This window comes from Crotalus tigris, unplaced genomic scaffold (assembly GCF_016545835.1).
Source record: "Crotalus tigris isolate CLP2741 ecotype Arizona unplaced genomic scaffold, ASM1654583v1 scf7180000024115.3125172, whole genome shotgun sequence".
Lineage (NCBI taxonomy): Eukaryota > Metazoa > Chordata > Lepidosauria > Squamata > Viperidae > Crotalus > Crotalus tigris.
In genome coordinates, this window is record NW_024100392.1 from 1,655,382 (window position 1) to 1,672,500 (window position 17,119).

At 36.6% G+C, this 17,119-nt stretch overlaps 2 protein-coding genes across 3 annotated transcripts in view; one reads left to right on the plus strand and one right to left on the minus strand.

Moving 5' to 3' along the window:
• Window positions 1-328: 328 nt before the first annotated feature.
• Window positions 329-17,119, plus strand: part of CEP97 (centrosomal protein 97) — a 38,233-nt gene continuing 21,442 nt past the window's right edge. Inside the window, exons 1-6 of one of the 2 annotated variants that reach the window (XM_039322464.1) lie at window positions 329-443; window positions 7,647-7,769; window positions 10,247-10,389; window positions 11,338-11,496; window positions 14,233-14,334; window positions 15,274-15,387. In XM_039322464.1, coding sequence (XP_039178398.1) covers window positions 7,694-7,769; window positions 10,247-10,389; window positions 11,338-11,496; window positions 14,233-14,334; window positions 15,274-15,387 — 594 coding nt within the window. In that variant the 5' untranslated portion in view covers window positions 329-443; window positions 7,647-7,693. Of the gene's footprint in view, window positions 444-7,625; window positions 7,770-10,246; window positions 10,390-11,337; window positions 11,497-14,232; window positions 14,335-15,273; window positions 15,388-17,119 lie in introns of both variants that reach the window. The other variant, XM_039322462.1, reaches the window with a different exon arrangement.
• RPL24 (ribosomal protein L24) lies at window positions 3,045-7,510 on the minus strand. Its single transcript, XM_039322465.1, has 6 exons — window positions 7,372-7,510; window positions 7,180-7,255; window positions 6,527-6,637; window positions 5,513-5,649; window positions 3,922-3,985; window positions 3,045-3,167 (listed from the first exon to the last, which is right to left on the minus strand). The coding sequence occupies exons 1-6, from the start codon at window positions 7,374-7,376 to the stop codon at window positions 3,087-3,089; spliced, it is 474 nt and encodes a 157-aa protein (XP_039178399.1). The 5' UTR covers window positions 7,377-7,510; the 3' UTR covers window positions 3,045-3,086.

Below are 17,119 nucleotides of genomic sequence, written 5' to 3' on the forward strand. Positions count from 1 at the left end.
AAGATAAGCAGGCGTCGCGGGTGGGTGGATGGTGTCTCCTGTCACAGAAAGGAGACCACTCGGAGCGAGCGAAGGGAAAAGCAAAGAGAAAGGGGGAAATACGGGAAGGGTTAAAATAAAGAAAAAAACCGAAGCATCGGGTCCAGAAGGAATCGGGCCCCAGGAGGTGGAACTGTAGTTTCGCGGTCCGCAGCGATGGGCAGGAGGAAGAAGCGCGGGCAACAGGATCAACGGAAAGACAAAATGGCTGCTGCACAAGCGGAAGTGAGGTCTGGGAAGATCTAGCCAAGCCCTGCGAGCAGCAGAGGGAAGGGGAAGCGTTTTGAGGAGCGTCGCCATGCTGGAATCGGGCAAACGTTGCCAGCCATTGAAAATAATCTGCCGTTTTAGTATCGGCGGAGACCGGTCAGCAGGAGTGGGAGATGGAAGACGGTTAATTACATGTAATATAGGCAAAATAGTTTGTTTAAATTGCATTAGATAAATGTAGTTCCTATCTTGTACTGAATTAATCAGTCTGCAATTGCCAGCTTGGCTAGACTGTCTGCTCGTACGATTTTTAAAGTACTTCCATGAGAACATGAAAGTGACCTTAATTGGCAAGGTTTACAGTTTAATTTTATAAAGTAGCATATTCGGTATCTTTCTGCACTTTCTACAGAAACTGAAAAATTATTACCGGAAAACGTAACTCGGTTTGAACTTTATCTCCAAGGGACTTGCAAAACGGATTCCTATCTTTTAAAACTGTTTTTCTTTTTCACTTGTTCGTTTGGATAATATGTAGTATACCCAGCTTGCAGATAAAATGTTATCATATATAGCTGTTGTTTTGGAAGGGTCTTTCAGACAAGGCTTAGTAAGCAAACTTCGTTTCAGAATTCCCAGCTGATATGTTTAGCGGAAATTCTTGGAACTTAACAGTCTTAGTACATTTATTTATTTAGCATATGGCATGATTAGTTTTACCCAGATTAGTAAAACACAAATATAAATGTTAAAAAGATCTATGTTCAAATATCAATGTCTCTAGACCATCTAACCATTGAAATGCAACATTGTGTATATTAAAGAAATCATACTGGACTGGTATATGCCCTCAGCTTATAGCCCGTCACAATGTGATTCATGGGACTCTACATTTACACTGGGCAGGATACTATGCCCCATTTATATACAGTCCTAGCAGACGCCACTTGAGGTGCAAATCCTATTCAGGATTGTCCACTGCTGACATGGTAGTTCAAAACCTGGGGTCATGTGTATGTGGGGTCATGTGTATGTCTTCCTATGTCTGGACTCTGGGCATTTAGAGACGCATTTGACTTTCCATTGGGATTCGATGTTAAGGTTGTTGGGTAGATGTGCAAGTGGAAGGCTGCCATGCACTGTAGGAGTGAATTGCTCATAAATTTCTGTATTCTCTCCCTAGTGCATCTAGCCTTTGTAAAACTGTTGGGTTGCAGCACACAAATTTGATTCAACTATCAGAATACTGAAGATTTGAGCCAAGTTGTTATTATTAAGTTACAATAATTTACATTACAGTAACACGCTGAATGCTATAGCCTAAAATATACAAAATTATTTTTAAACATGTAAGCATCTCTGGGAGAGATTTTGTAGTTGGTGGTATAAAAATAGTTTAATTTAAAGCTTGCAAAATGTTTTTCAATATCATTTCTGAACTGTTACATCACCATTAACATCCTATTAAATGGCTTTATCAACCTAAATAACAAAATAAGAATAAACACTTATCAGTCTGTCAATATTCTTCCTTAAGTCTAAACCAGAGGTCAACCTTTTGGGCACCAGGGACCAGTTCTATGGAGAAGTTTTTCGTGGACTGGAGGGGGTATGGTTTTGCATGCTGCCTGCATCCTGTAGATGGGGCTTCGTTTGTTTGCCCTGACAGTTTTTGGCATGCTGCGGACTGGTGCCAGTCCATGGACTGGGGTTGGGGACCCCTGGTCTAAACCATGCAAAATATTATTCATGTTGTAAACTAGGATTTCTATCAGTAACTTTGTTAATGTAATATAAACTTCTCATTCTGCGTTGGCTGCCAGCATAAAGTATAGGGTTAAATTATGCACTGTTTATAAAAATATACAATTGACTAAATTACATATTGACTATTTGAAGGCTGTATTAAGAATCTATAGTACAAAATGGTGTGGAGACCTAGTGGGGAAGATGCTTGCCTTTCACCTGAAAGATTGAGTTTAATCCTAGGTAGTGGCAAATGTTTCTCTTAGGGTACAAAGAAAAAATAGCTGCTGCAAACTCTACCTAGGTGTCAGGAGGGGCATCCGACCAGTAAATGGTCAGCTCCATGCAGTCACCCCAAATAGTTGTAAAAAGGTTTTTTTAATTATTAGGGATCTGTAGTGTTTTCATGTTTATAAACCTAGTTGCCAAATTCACAACAAATATAATCTTGTAAATTCTAATTCATCAATATCTCTTGAGATTATAAGAGTATGTTGAATTTTTTAAAAAAGTGTTTTCCATCCAATTCTGTCTTGAGTAGGAGTTTCAGAATCATGCATTTTCCCTTCTATTGGAAAACAGCTGGTGCAAAGTTTTGCCATTATTCCGTCTCCATGCAGAGAAACAGATAAGTAGTCACAAGTCTATTTAATGGTAGAAAACATAATTGTGATGCTTCACCAGAAAATAGTAATGGCTGTGTGATGTTCAACTATCTACTGATTAGCTGCTGACAAGATAGTTGAAATATGATGAAATTTATCCTGAGTAAAACTATTGGTTTTCAGTGGCAAAATTCCCTGAATAAACAACCAGGACGTAAGGCATTTGGGCAGATTAGGCAAAAGTAACATGAATTTCAAATGAATTTACCAATATGTATTAAGATTTAAGTCCTTTTTTTTCAACTAACATTAATATAATTTCTTAAATACAGACTTTCCTGTATATGCTTTGCTAATAGCTGTTTTTAACAATTTTTGCTCACCATTGTAAGTTATTATGTAATGAAAATAACCTGAAACTTTCAAGAAAAGAGCATAGACCAATTATAGTCAAAATTTTATTTGACATAATCAAATCAGCATAAATCAGCGTTTCCCACCAACACGAGGAGCAGAAACTTTCACAGGCTTCACAATTTTTTGTTTTGGTGCAGCCTTTGTTGGTGCCTGGAAATAAAAAAAAAACAAGACACTCATGAGGTATGCTACATATTAAGTGAGTGTAAACTAGCATAATGCGTATAGATGAACTTCTGGAGAGGGGTCCAGTCTGAATAAGAACAAAGTGTCTCAATCATTTGAACAAAGTTTTCAATCTTGTAAGAAATGCTACACTATGATCTCCTTTGCAACCATTGGACTGAAGGAATTTCATATTGCAGCCTTTGAGAAACAATTATGGTACCATCCAATTATCATATTTTTTAAAGTTTATTACAGCCCCTTCCCTGACTGAGGACTGGGGATTACAGATACTTTTAACAGTGTACTCAGAGCAGAGTCCCACAGAGAACCCGGATTACAATAGGGCCGGAAAAGCAATGTAGTATCTGGATAATAAATTTGGATATGAGAGACTTGAATTCAAATTTATATTAGATCCTAATGCTCATTCTTGACTTCTAGCTCAACCTACTTTAGAAAATTGTTATGAAAATAAAATATCCTTACGTATATAATATACTATCACTTTGGGCAATCAAAGGAAAGGTGAAACATAAATGAAGCAAATTAAGAAAAAAACTGGTTATCTTCAAGTCACTCACTGATTCGGTAAAGTATAAAGTATGACACAAACTGATAAAGATTAGAACACAGGAACAATTTGATTTCAAAGTCACAATTATTTTGTAAATAAGAATCTACAAAGAATGACATAACAAAACATAGTCTTGCTTTAACAGACTTTGCCAGGCATTACCTTTGTTGTAGAAGGTACTGCTTTCTTAGTTGCCTGCTTAGCCTTCTTTGCCTCCTTGGCAGCTCTGTTAATTATATTGAAAAAAGATTAATAACATTTTATTATTTAACATCCAAAATGTATGCAAAAATATGCCTGTTACATAGCAGAATAGGTAGTTTATGAATGTGTGGAGTCTTTTGGTTACATATAACTCAGAATTCCATTTGTAACCTTTAGAACCTAACCCTGGATAGATGAGGCCAATATTTTCTGCAACATTAGGTTCCTTTTAATCACTTAACTCTTCCTCCAATCAAACCATTTTCCCTGAACCCTGTCTCCATTATGAAATTCTGTCAATGCTAAGGACATAATCTGTGCCCCTCAGACATAGCAAAAAGCAGAGGTTCCCAACCTATGGGCCATGGCCCACTACTGGGCTGTGGCCTCTTGGCCAGGTGAAATGGCTGGCCAGTGCACACACACATTCTTCCCCACTCGCACTAGTGCCCGTGGTCCCATTTGCGCATGCATGGGGGTGTGAATAGGGCTGCTAGCCCAGGTGGGTGTGCACAGCCCATTTGCACATGCATGAATGGGGTTGCTAGTGCCGGACAGGTATGCATGGCCCATTTGCGCATGCACAAATGGGACTGCTAGCGCTGCACCGTTTACTGACAGCGCCATTGTGTGCGTGCATGCACACCAATTATGGAAGCTGCTCTCCTTCCTTCTGGGCCATGAGCCCAGAAAGGTTGGAGACCTCTGGCATAAAGGCAAAGTGTAATTTCTAAACCAAAAAATATTGCCTACCCTGCCATATATCAAGAAGGGAAATTCTACACAATTTTTCAATTTAGTTGCAGGATCTCATGTGAGGCACTGATTTCTCTTTTAGGAATTTTATCCCATTCTAGGTTAGCAATAGTTTACAGATATCGATAATTGCTTAAAATGATGCTTTCCCTACCCTAGTGCCTGAAAAGGAAAAATCTAGAGGAGATGAATTGCCGATTAGATGCTTTAAGTAATTCCCTACTTGTAGTATCTTCAGGCACAAGCTGCTGCTAGAGAGTTAAAAGCACCAAAGTATTCTTGATGTCTTAAAACAGTTCCTTTTTGGAAAAGGGCTTCAATTCATCTCATCCCTGTGAAGGGTCTGGAATCAGATCTAGCTATTGGTGAAGCTATTCCTGGTTTAAGCACATACCAGAATAAAGGGGTCCCAGACCATAAGTCACCAATTATATTTTTAAGTTACATTGTACTAATGTAACTTATTTTTTTAGCATAATTCCCTTACATGTGACAAGAAGCGTACAATTAAAGTAACATCTCCCCTGTTAAAAATGCATAATCAAATGTTATTTTTTACATTCAGCCAAGGATGTCAACTAGATCAGCAGCCCCAAACTTTTGGGAACCAGAGATCGGTTCCGTGGAGAAGTTTTTCTGCGGACCTGGAGGGGGTGTGGTTTTGCATGCATGTTTGTGCGGTCTGGTTGCTGGCATGCCAGGGTCCAGTGCTGGTCCATGGACCAGGGACTGGAGACCACTGACCCATATCATAATCATACATTTATACAGAATAAGAATAAAACATACTCACCTGATGGCCTGTTCCCTTTGGGCTTTTCGCACTTCAGGCTTCTGATTTCTCTTAGCCATTATTTCAGCCAAAGAAGCACCTGTTATTGCTCTATGGCCCTTAACAGCACGGCGTGTACGTTTCTTTTGTACCTCTTCCTGGACAAAGAAATAAATGCTTCAAAAAAGTATCCATACTTGCAGAAGCTCAAAAAATTTCACAGACACACACACAAAGCCTCTTGATCATATCAGATTGGAGTATTTTATGTATTTGCCACAGTTCAGTTTCTCACCTATCTCAACTCCCAGAAATTTTTTTTTGTATTTTTGTCTGTAATATTTGACATTTTCTGGTCAAAGGAAACGTAAGGAAAATCAACTTTTAAAAAAATAAAATCCACATTGGAAGATTTTTTTCTTGATATAGATTCTAGTCTTTCACTTACCGTAAGACAAATATGGAGATATCAAAGGTTGGCTAGCATGGACTGACAGCACTGTCACCCATGATACACAATGCTAACTCTACATTAGAACTATTTTTCTGTACATATAATTCTTTTCCAATTTATCAAAAATGTGATTTACTTTTGATTAGACAGATGTATAATTGTGCTGTACATTTCTTGAATACATTTTCTTTCAATTAACTATACATACCCATTTTAAAACACAGCTTAATGGATTTTCTTTCCTAGCAACAGAACACGCACACTTCAATCACTCAATAGTAGTTTTCAATAATACAATAAACTGTCTCACAAGTAATTTGGTTGTGTATAACCAAGCTACTTCCCCTCTTACTTCATCCCAATTCAATCTAGGTACTGTATGCATCCTATAAATTGAACTCACGTATGCCTTTTAATAAAATGTAATGATGTTTGTAAAGGGACACAGGAATATTTAAGCTGTGAGGTAAAATAAATGTCATCTTTTTGTGATATTGTTTATTATTTTGAAGGTTCTTGCTCTTATTAAGAATACAGGCAGCCATCATTATTCAGTCTCCATAAACTAGCAAAATACTTACTGATTGTCCTTTCTTGTGCTTTCGCCTGTATAAAACAGTCCAATTAATCTGACGGGGATTTCTCTTAGACAGGAATGCAGACTCACATTTTGCATTCAAAAACTGAAAAACCTGAAAGATTTAGATTATTTTTTAACATAACATGCTTTTTGTACCACTGCAGACTGACAGAGAAAACAATTCTAGATCTGGGTTATCAATAGTGATTAGCTGAGAACTAGGCAATATACAAATTAAAACTTAGCTATACCCTAACCGTGTTATTTTGCAACATTAAAAAAACCCTAAATAGTCAAGATGCTAATTTTGCAAGTACTCCATCAGTTGTGCTTTCACTGTATCCAAGGTATGTAAAATGCTCTACTTGTTGATTCTTAACCTCACTGCTCCACTGGGCGAGTCAGGTAAAACGTGTAAGTATTTTGATTTAGTAAGACTTCATTTGCTATATGGCTAATCATTCCTTTTAGGTTGTTCCAAGTGCTGGCTAGGAGGGGCATATAACCACCAAAAATTAAATCTGTAATTATAAAACTGGATGGATATGTAACAATGTCAGTGATCTTTCCAGTGATTTTATCAAAATATGATTTCCACACATATACTGAACAAGAATTGCAAGAGAATAGTCATATATATATATTACGCCTTACCTTCCCGTCCGTCCGAGCATAGCGGCGGCCATGGCCGGGGTAGATCTTGTACCCACTGAAGCTGCACAGCTCGACCCTACATTCCAAAGTTACCGAGAAAGAAATTAGCAAACTAAGAAAACGTAAACCTACCCCATTTTATGTGCCAAACCTGAGGATGGCCTCGGATTAAACCTCGGCCCCGAGTCTTACTTCATAATGGTGGCAGCGGAACAACCCCACCGGTTCCTCCAGCGTATAAGAGAAAGAGAGGCTCTTGGGAAACCGGATTCTATACTTGCGCGGGGCACGATGGGAACACCCGCTGTTTGTTATACGATGAGAAATGTTGCGCTTTCATTAGCTGGTAGTTTAATTCCTAAAGTAGATAAAATTCATTATCTGTGACAGAAGGGGCCTTGAAAACTTTGTACTGCAATATAAAATCTCCGATATTTTTTTTCAAGTGTTTTTTGTTAACCAATCAGTACCTAGCCTCAGCACGGTTGCCTAGCATTGGAAGCAAGCGGGAAGTATGGCGGCAGCATCGGTTGCGGAGGTTTCCGCAACGAAGACTGAGGCGGTAAAGCCATCCACGGGCGCTAGTCAAGGTAGGAGTGAAATCTACCGATCGCGGGGAGCGGCGAAGATCAACGATTTGGGGAGCTTGCTAAGGAAGCTTTTCGTTGACCGTTGGGGGGGGGGGAACTGAGTATCGCGCGGAGCCATATGGGGACTGTAGTTTGTGTGAGCCTAGGTTTTGATCAATAATATGAATTAATTTTAACAATGCACTACAAATCCCGAAAGGCCTTGCGAGCGATTGTTTCTTTGTGTAGTTTGTAGGAGCGGTAGCAGTTCTCTTACTCTTTGCTTGGCGTTTTTTATATGTACATGCACGTATATTGAAATAATTCCAGACATTCCTTTGTGCCTTTTTTCTATATGTGCACATCAAATACAAGTGTAATGAAAGTTATGTAATTAGATGAGATACTACTATCATTCTTTTTAGTAACTAGTTTTTGTCCTGAAAATATTGCGGTATTTGTGTCTCTTTGAGGGAGAGGTTGTGTTGCAAGCTATTTGCTAATGTTTAAACTCTTGTTATATGTAAGAATTTATTTTTCACAAGATGGCAAAATTGCACAAGGGAGTGTTCCCTTTTAATAATAACGGTAATATGGTATATTTTAGTACGTACATTTTCTTTAACAGATTAAATCTTTGTAGAGGAAGTGGCATATTCTACAGAATATCTGGGTAAATAGAGGATCATATAAAACCAATACTGTTATTAGCATCTGCTATGGCCAGAGTAATCGAGGACTATGTGATTAAAATTAGGCAATGCTTTCCAAAAGCCAACTGCAGAAATTTCCAAGAGACATGCAGTGGTAGTAATGGGACTCTTCAATCATTACCAAGTCTGTTGAGAAACAAATTATTAAACACAAAATCTCTCAAAAATTCCAGACCAATCTTTATGACAATTTTCCATTTTAAAAGATGAACTACAAAGATCAACTACACTACTACAGGTATCCGTGATTTGATACTATTGTTAACCAAGAAAATGGAAATGGCTGAAACACTTGGGGGGGAGGACACAAATGATGGAGTTCTTGATTCTAAACATGAAGATCTTTGTAAACAAGTTATTAAATCCTGTCAAATTACAAACAACAACAACAACCAAAAACAAAAACAAAACAAAAAAAACCCCAGAACTATATATACCCAGAAATATGGACCTGAAAAGATTTATGTCTGGTCAAAATCACTGCAAGAGTACAGCATAAATTAGGAAGTCAGAAAGAATCCCAGAATAACTTCTATGGATCTGTAGGCCACATTTGTTCAAGACAAAGTGTGACTCAACCATTAGAAAAATCCTGGGGGGGGGGGGGAAATGAGGTTTGTAATAGAGGTTGCAAAATGATCACCACTGGTCACAAAGAAGAACATTTGTCAAAAAGTAGCTGGATGACACACTATATTTTTGTAGAAATGTTCAATGCTGAATTTCTGGTGAGGACATGATGAAAATGAACTAGGTGTCCCTAAAGAAGCAGAAATGGCAAAATGGCTGAAATCAGCAGCCGGAAGATGGCAGCATAATCTCTCTGGAGAAAAGAGATAGTGGGATTATATACATATAGTCCAGGCATGCTACTCATAAGTAGACTGCAGAAATGGGTGTTTTTACAGTCAGCTGGTGAGCACAGTGGAGGAATGTCAACTATGTCCACAGTTATAATACGGCAAATATGGATATAAAGCTTGGCCAAGCCTCATTTCTTAATCACATTTGAAATTTTTCTATTTATTGTGCTTTGTATTTGTTTTTATCTGTACAATTATAATCCTTAATAAAATCATTTTTAAAAAGAATGCCCCATGGATTGATGAGGCAAAAGTAGAACTTTAACTTCCAGACTAAGTATATGTTATTATGCCTGACAAAAGTAAACATTACAGTTCCTCTTTGAGGGAGATGGGCAGTTTAGAAATATGACATATAAATAAATACCAATAAAAAAGTGTAGTAAAATCTTTGCTGCCTCAAAGTAGTAAGCTGTCATCATTAAGTGAGGCAGAAATTCTGCTTTATAATAGAAAGTTTTACCAGAGACCATCATGGTTATCATTGACACGAAGTTCAAATGGATCTTGAAGTAAGACACTGGTTTCAGATACAGAAATAAGTATACAGTAGAATGGGTAAAACCCAAATGCAATGTTTTGAAATGGCCAAGTCAGGCTAGAATTGAGCCCCATTGAAATGTGACAGCTCCTGACATGAGCAGGTTATGTTAAAACACTTAGAAAAATTTTGCTTGACACTATAAAGAGTATGTTACAAAAGCTAAAGCTCAAAATATATTAAGGTGACAGAGTTTATTAAAGACAAAACCAGATTTTTCAGATATATTAAAAATAAAGAATAAAGAAATTGGTGCCCAGTTTAAATGCTGTATTGCAAAATCCTAAGAGTTATTGTATAGGGCATGATTGCATAATGTCTTTTAAATTAGCTGTGTTGAGTTTTTTTAACATTTGGATTTGTTTTCTTCTTATTTAACAGGTTCTTTAATTAATTGGTCAGGCCAGGGTTTACAAAAACTAGGACCAACTTTATCCTGTAATGCAGACGTACATACTTTGATTTTGGATAAAAATCAGTTAATTAAATTGGAACACCTGGAAAACTATAAGAACTTGATGCAGGTAGGTTTTTATATATACATATATATATGAATAAACATGCTTTGTTAAATTACTTAAATTGGGGGAAACTTGGAAAAAATAAATTATAATGTTTCATTCTGTATGTTGTCAGCAAAGCTTATGCTCAATAATAACTTTCAGTGAATGTGAATCTAATACAATGATTTTGATTCTCCAGCTTTATATGCAAACACCATGTACTCAAATTAGAACAACTAATTATCTTTGTGTTCATTAATATTTATTATATTTATTGGTTTTGAAGTAATTAAAAGCTTCTGACAGAATATTATTGGGAAGACCTATTCTGTGAAAATGAATTTTGAAAGCACTTTTGTAGGTGCAGTCACAAAGAGACTGATATGAAGGGAGGTTTAAACTATGTTTAACTTCCAGTACAAGAATGCAGGCTTGCAGATAACTGGTAAGAATTTATAGGTTAGTATAAACATTTTAAATTACACACAAAAGCCTATCTTCATTAAGTCACCCAGAGTCACTTTGTAGAGGGAGATGGGCAGCATAAAAATTTAATACATAAATAAAAATAAATAAAATGCATGGTTGCAACACTAGTGAAATGTGCCTCCACTGGCAAAGGTCAGCTGCTGTTGTTCTCCTAACAACTGCAGCTTTCAAAGTCATACCAATGAAAAGCATGTTGGCAATAGTCTTAAACAGGTAATGATGAAAGCATAGGTCATTGTAGCAGGAACTTCGCACTTCAGTTTGGGTTGCATTCATTCAACGTAGCATGATATTCCAGATTGGGTTGCATCTGATCCAACCATAGCCTTCACCTACAATGCTAGAGGTTGGTACTTTACTTTGCAGTAAAATACTAACCTCTAGCATTGGTTGGTACGTACATATTTTCCAATTTATAATTTCCCCCAAGAATTAAAATAATAGTAAACAAAATTGAAGCTATTGTCCATTTTGTTGCAGTTGTCAGTAGCCAACAATCGGCTAGTGCGGATGATGGGTGTAGCAAAACTTACTCATCTTCGAGTGTTAAACTTGCCTCACAACAGTATTGGTTACATAGAGGGATTGAAAGAGCTAATGTACCTGGAGTGGCTGAATCTGGCAGGAAACAACTTAAAGGTAAAATTTCTTTAAATAATCAAATAAATAGCAAATAATGAACAAAATAATACTTGCATCTAGCCTTTGGGGGGGTTGTATAGAAGTAAGTGGCCTTGTAAATTGAAATTGTAAGTAAATATTTAAAACAATAAAAATGTTAATCCGCTATAGTAGTATTGTATTGAATTTATATCATACCTAGGAACTTAATTTAGAGTAGAATAGAATAGAATAGAATAGAATAGAATAGAATAGAATAGAATTGGAGGGGAAAATAACAGCTTACATTATGTTGACAATGCTTTCCTGATGGCCCCTCAACCATTCAGATGAGTTTTGGGCAATGTATAAGCGGTGAAGAAGAAGCTTTCTAGTAATACTGTAAGTGTTGTTCCCTCGCTGAAATAATACTATTGGATGCAAGTGTTTTGAAGAAAAAGAGAAAAAAGGCTTTTCTATGGCTAATGTTGGAATTCCCTTCCTGTGAGATAAACATTCCTTTTTAATTGGACTTTTGCTGTGATGGAAAATCTGTCAATGCATACTTTTATCATCTGTTTTATGGAATACCTTCTTAGTAGTTTATACCCTCTTAACAGTTTTCATATCTATCTAACTCTCAAGCTTCCTCCTTCAGTTATATATTCAAGATGGACAGTATTTAATATTTGTTTGTCATGTATATGTATGGGTGTGAGTCTATACATATTTTGTATATAGTATGTTTAGATGTGTGTCATGTATGTGTTTCACTTTGAGAGCAGGCAACTGTTATGTCCCGAGCCTTTGCAAACGGCTCGGGCGTTTGCAGGCAGTCCCGGGCAGGTGCAAAGCTGCCCGGGACCAGACAGGCTGTCGCCAGCGCCGTGCGCATGCGCGGGTGCTGGCGCGGGAAAAGTAACCCATTTACCCGGGAGTTGCCTATATAAGAGGCTGCGAGGCGTTTGGGCGAGGCTGAAGCCATCTTCCTGTAAGCTGAACGCTGAATAAAAGAAACTGAGAACTCCAGCTGCTTCTCGTGTCTGTTTTCCCGCCAAGGACGCAACAGCAACTAAATTTCATTTTTGATGTGTGCCGTTGTGCCCACAGTAAAAAAATGACAACAAAGATTATCTTATCTATATTCTGTTGCCTATTATAGAATTTAATATTGTATTTAATTGTTTTGTTAGTCAACTCCAGATTTTTAAAATTAGAAATGAAATTTAATTATTTTAAGTAATACATTTTAGGTAAATTACTTTAGACTTGTTGTACAAAGAAATTAATTACAATATTTAAAAATATGAGATTATTTTTGTTTATTTTCAGATGAATTCTTCTTGTATTCCAGTCCTGCCTTTATACCGTACTTCTGCACCTGAATACACATTTCTCACTTTTTAGTAGTTCTTCTGTAGTCCTGCTTTTTAAAATGTATAATAATTTAATTTCAGAGTCTTGGAATCTTTGTTTTATTAGAATTCAAGCTGCTAGAACAGAATTGTGCAACTTTTTCTGGGTAGCAAGTTACATTTAACTTTGAGAAATGTGCAAGTCAGCAGACGCCAAAAAGTAGTGGGTGGAGCCAATAGAAAGTACATTTTATTTTATTCCATTTAAATTTTCTTTACACTAAGTGGGAAATATGATTCTACTCCAAGTATTTTATAATGTTGTTAAAATTACTGTTTGATAGCAACTTTTGGAGGTTCTGGGACTGCATCAAGAATTTCAGGAGTCTGTTTTGAGCCCATTATTTTATAATAATGATCCTGTGTTTAAGAATCAGATACAAATTAGAATCAGGCTTATTAGAATAAAACTAAAATCATATGCAAAACAGAAGCTTAGGGGAAATGTGCATCTAAGAGTTAGTGAAGAATATTCCTCTGACCAAGCACACAACATAGTAAATTCCCGCTTTGGATATGGACTAGATCAGGGGTTCCCAGCCCCTGGGTCATAGCCTTCTACCAGGCCTTGAGCCCTTGTAACCGGACCGCAAAAGCGGCCTTCAGGCATATGAGCCGCCACTGGTCCACAAAGCCAGAAAGGTTGGGGAACAGTAGACTAGATGATTTCCAAGATGTCTTCCAACCCTTATATTCTGTGATTTTATGTATCTTTACTATTATTTCTAGATTCACAGGCTTTCTCCACATAATCTAGTCCCGTTTTTTCACAATTTTTTTTCACATTGGAAACTAATTTACTGCATTTACATGTTATATTAAACAGTTAGAAATTGTATCATTCAAAGGTCTACTATTAGACGTAATCTAACTTTTATCCACCTTTGTCATAAATTAAATAGAATAAAGCACACATGTTCTTTTTTTAATTATGGAAGATGAATTTATAGCATGTCCTAATTGAAAACCAGCTGGAGGTAATGGATAAGGCACCAGCCAGTGAGAGATCTTGGGCCAAGTAACTCTTTTTCAGTCTTAGAAAGAAGGAAATAGTAAATCACTTCTGACGGGTGGGGAACTATGGCCCTTTTATGACTTGTGGATTTCAACTCCCAGAATTCCTGAGCCAGCCAAGTCATAAAGAGGCCACCTCTGACTTCTGAAATCTTGCCAACAAAACTTCAGGGACTTGTCCAGGCAAGTGCCAGGAATCAATGCAGACTCAAGGCACCCCATACCATATTATTTGATATACTACATTTTTTTCCTAATGTAAGAGACACTTTGGTATCAAGAACCATAAAAGATTGCAACAATTAAGCTTCATATTGTTTCTGAAAAATATTTTATCTTCCTCTAGACTATAGACCAGATCAGTTGCTGCACATCTCTTCAACATCTTGATATGTCGGATAACAATATATCTCAAATAGGAGATATCGCCAAACTTTCATCTCTAAAGGTAAATATTGCTTAGCTTATATTATTTGATGGTCTAAGTATTCCTAATTAAGGAGTGAGTTAACAGCAGCATTGTTGCCCTTTGACTGTAATAAAGATTTGATTTGATTCACAAGAACATTTTCTTCAAGTAACTATGAATAAAATGTAGTGTAAAGCTGTCTCAAATAAAAATCTTCTGTAAATGCCTTTAAAGCAGTCATGTCCGACCTGCGGGCCACATGTGGCCCTGGAGAGCTAGTAATGCAGCCTCACAAGATAAAAATATAAAAAAAATAAAGGAAGTTAAGGACTCACTGAAGAAGGGCCTAATGCTGGGAAAGATTGAAGGCAATAGAAGAAGGGGACGACAGAGAATGAGATGGCTGGATGGAGTCACTGAAGCAGTAGGTGTGAACTTAAATGGACTCCAGAAAATGGTAGAGGACAGGAAGACCTGGAGGAACGTTGTCCATGGGGTCGCGATGGGTCGGACACGACTTCGCAATTAACAACAACGACAACAATATTGTATATATTTTTATGCGACCCAAGACAATTGCTCTTCACTCAGTGCAGCCCAGCCAAGCCAAAAGGTTGGACAACACTGCATTAAAACATGATTTGGATACATAAAAATATATGCTGTAGTCTCATCAAAATGAATGATCATCATTAACTAGTCGATGACTAATATTTAGATCTAACATATTACATTTCATTGAAACTAAAGAGAAAATACAGTTATGAACATTTTTTTACATTCCCTTAAAATATCATTTATTTTTAACATACACCCATGTGTTAAACATAAATGATATTTCAAGTGTGTGTGTATGTGTATATATACTCAGCTGTACTTTCATAATCCTTATGTAGTTGTTTTATAAATATTCAGAGAAATTCACATTATTAAAGTAAACTTCTACATATTGTTTTCTCCATTCTACTATTCCTCAAGACTTTACTACTGCATGGAAATATCATAACATCATTGCGTTCAGCACCTTCTTGTTTACCTCAAAGCCTGACTATTTTTTCATTGGCAGAAAATGAAATTAGAGATTTGAATGAGGTAAGAATAATGTTTTTGAAGAAAACGGAATAAATTTTTTGAGAAAGCTTAAATTACTATAGTTACATTTCATTATATTTTTATCTATTTTTTATTTTTATGGCTACATTTTGGGCACAGAAGATATGTAGATTTTAAAATTAAATGACAGTAAATAGCAGTCATTTAATTAATGATTGTTTAAGTAATTAAATATGTTAGTAATTAAATACCATTAAAATACTGTAAAGGGGGAACGACATTTCTTGAGACAGATTCTTACAGTAATTTCTTTGCAGCATATTTTTGAAATTTAAATATTAGTTACTATGAGAATAATTAAATTTTGGATTATTTTAAATTTAATAAATATAGAAATTAAAACAAAAATAAAATTGATGCTACCTAAGGGGAGAGAGGAACAAATGTTCCTGGTACAGGTATTCTGTACCTTTTTTTTTTTTTTTTAGTAATGATCAGCTTGAACAGATTAAGAAGTAAAAACATCATTTGAAAGGTAGTGTGTATTTAACTTTGGTTTAAACACCTTTATAGATGAAGCAGGGAGGAATCATGCTTGAAGCAAATATAACCATGAAGTTATAAATATTTTCCTCTTAAAACTGTCAGCAATTATACTTTGGGACATGAAGATGGACAGTAGATTAATTTTTTTCAATAAACTATCAAAAAGAGAAATAGTTCAGTGTGCAGTATGGTTTTTTAAAACATGTTAGACATGGGGAATGTCTTCATTCAATCTGTCTTGAGCCATGAAAATTCACTGTGATTTTGGTTTGTTTTCTGGAGGATCTACGAACATGTGGATGACCTTTTGTTTTTATGTTCTTAATGTCATGTCCAATTATAACAGCATTCCCAACCTTTCTGGGTTGGTCACCTGGTGCCCGGGGGAGGGAAGAAGGGATGGTTTTGTGTGAGCATGCGCCCGCTGCTCACACAAATGAAGCTGCGCACCTGTGTGCCTGCACCTGCCGCTCGCGCAAGTGGGGTGCAAGCACCAGCATCCAATCGTGTAGGTTGAGCTGCATACGCGCTGGCCCACCACTCATGCAGCTCGGTTGCAAACAGGCCATGGCCTATTAGTGGGCTGCAGCCCATAAGTTGGGGACCCCTGAATTATAGAATTACAAGAACAAGAAATACTGTACAGGTAGTCCTCTACTTACAACATTTATTTAATGATCGTTAGTTACAACAGCACTGAAAAAAATGACTTATGACCAGTTTTCACCTGACCATTACAGCGTAGTCATGTGATCAAAATTTGGGTGCTTGGCAACTAGCATGTATTTATGACAGTTACAATATCTCAGGATGATATGATCACCATTTGTAACCTTCCCAGCTGGCTTCTGACAAGCAGAGTCAATGGAGGAGGCCAAATTTGCTTAATAACTGCATGTTTCACTTAACAGTTGCAGTGATTTGCATAACCACAGTGACAAAAAGGTTATAAAATGGGGCGCAACTCATTTAATTGTCTTTGTTTAGCAATGGAAATTTTGGGCTCAATTATGGTTGTAAGTCGAGGACTACTTGTAATTGAAATGTCCTCCATATTACATTAAAGTTATTGGCAGAAAATATTCTATTACTTTATGTTTATTAAATTCTGGAAGATAATAGAATAAAACAATAGTCTTTGAATTAAATTAAGCAAGTAAAATAATTTTTCCCTGAAACATCTAATATAACTAAGTTGTAGGATACATGTATAGTGCTGTTCAGC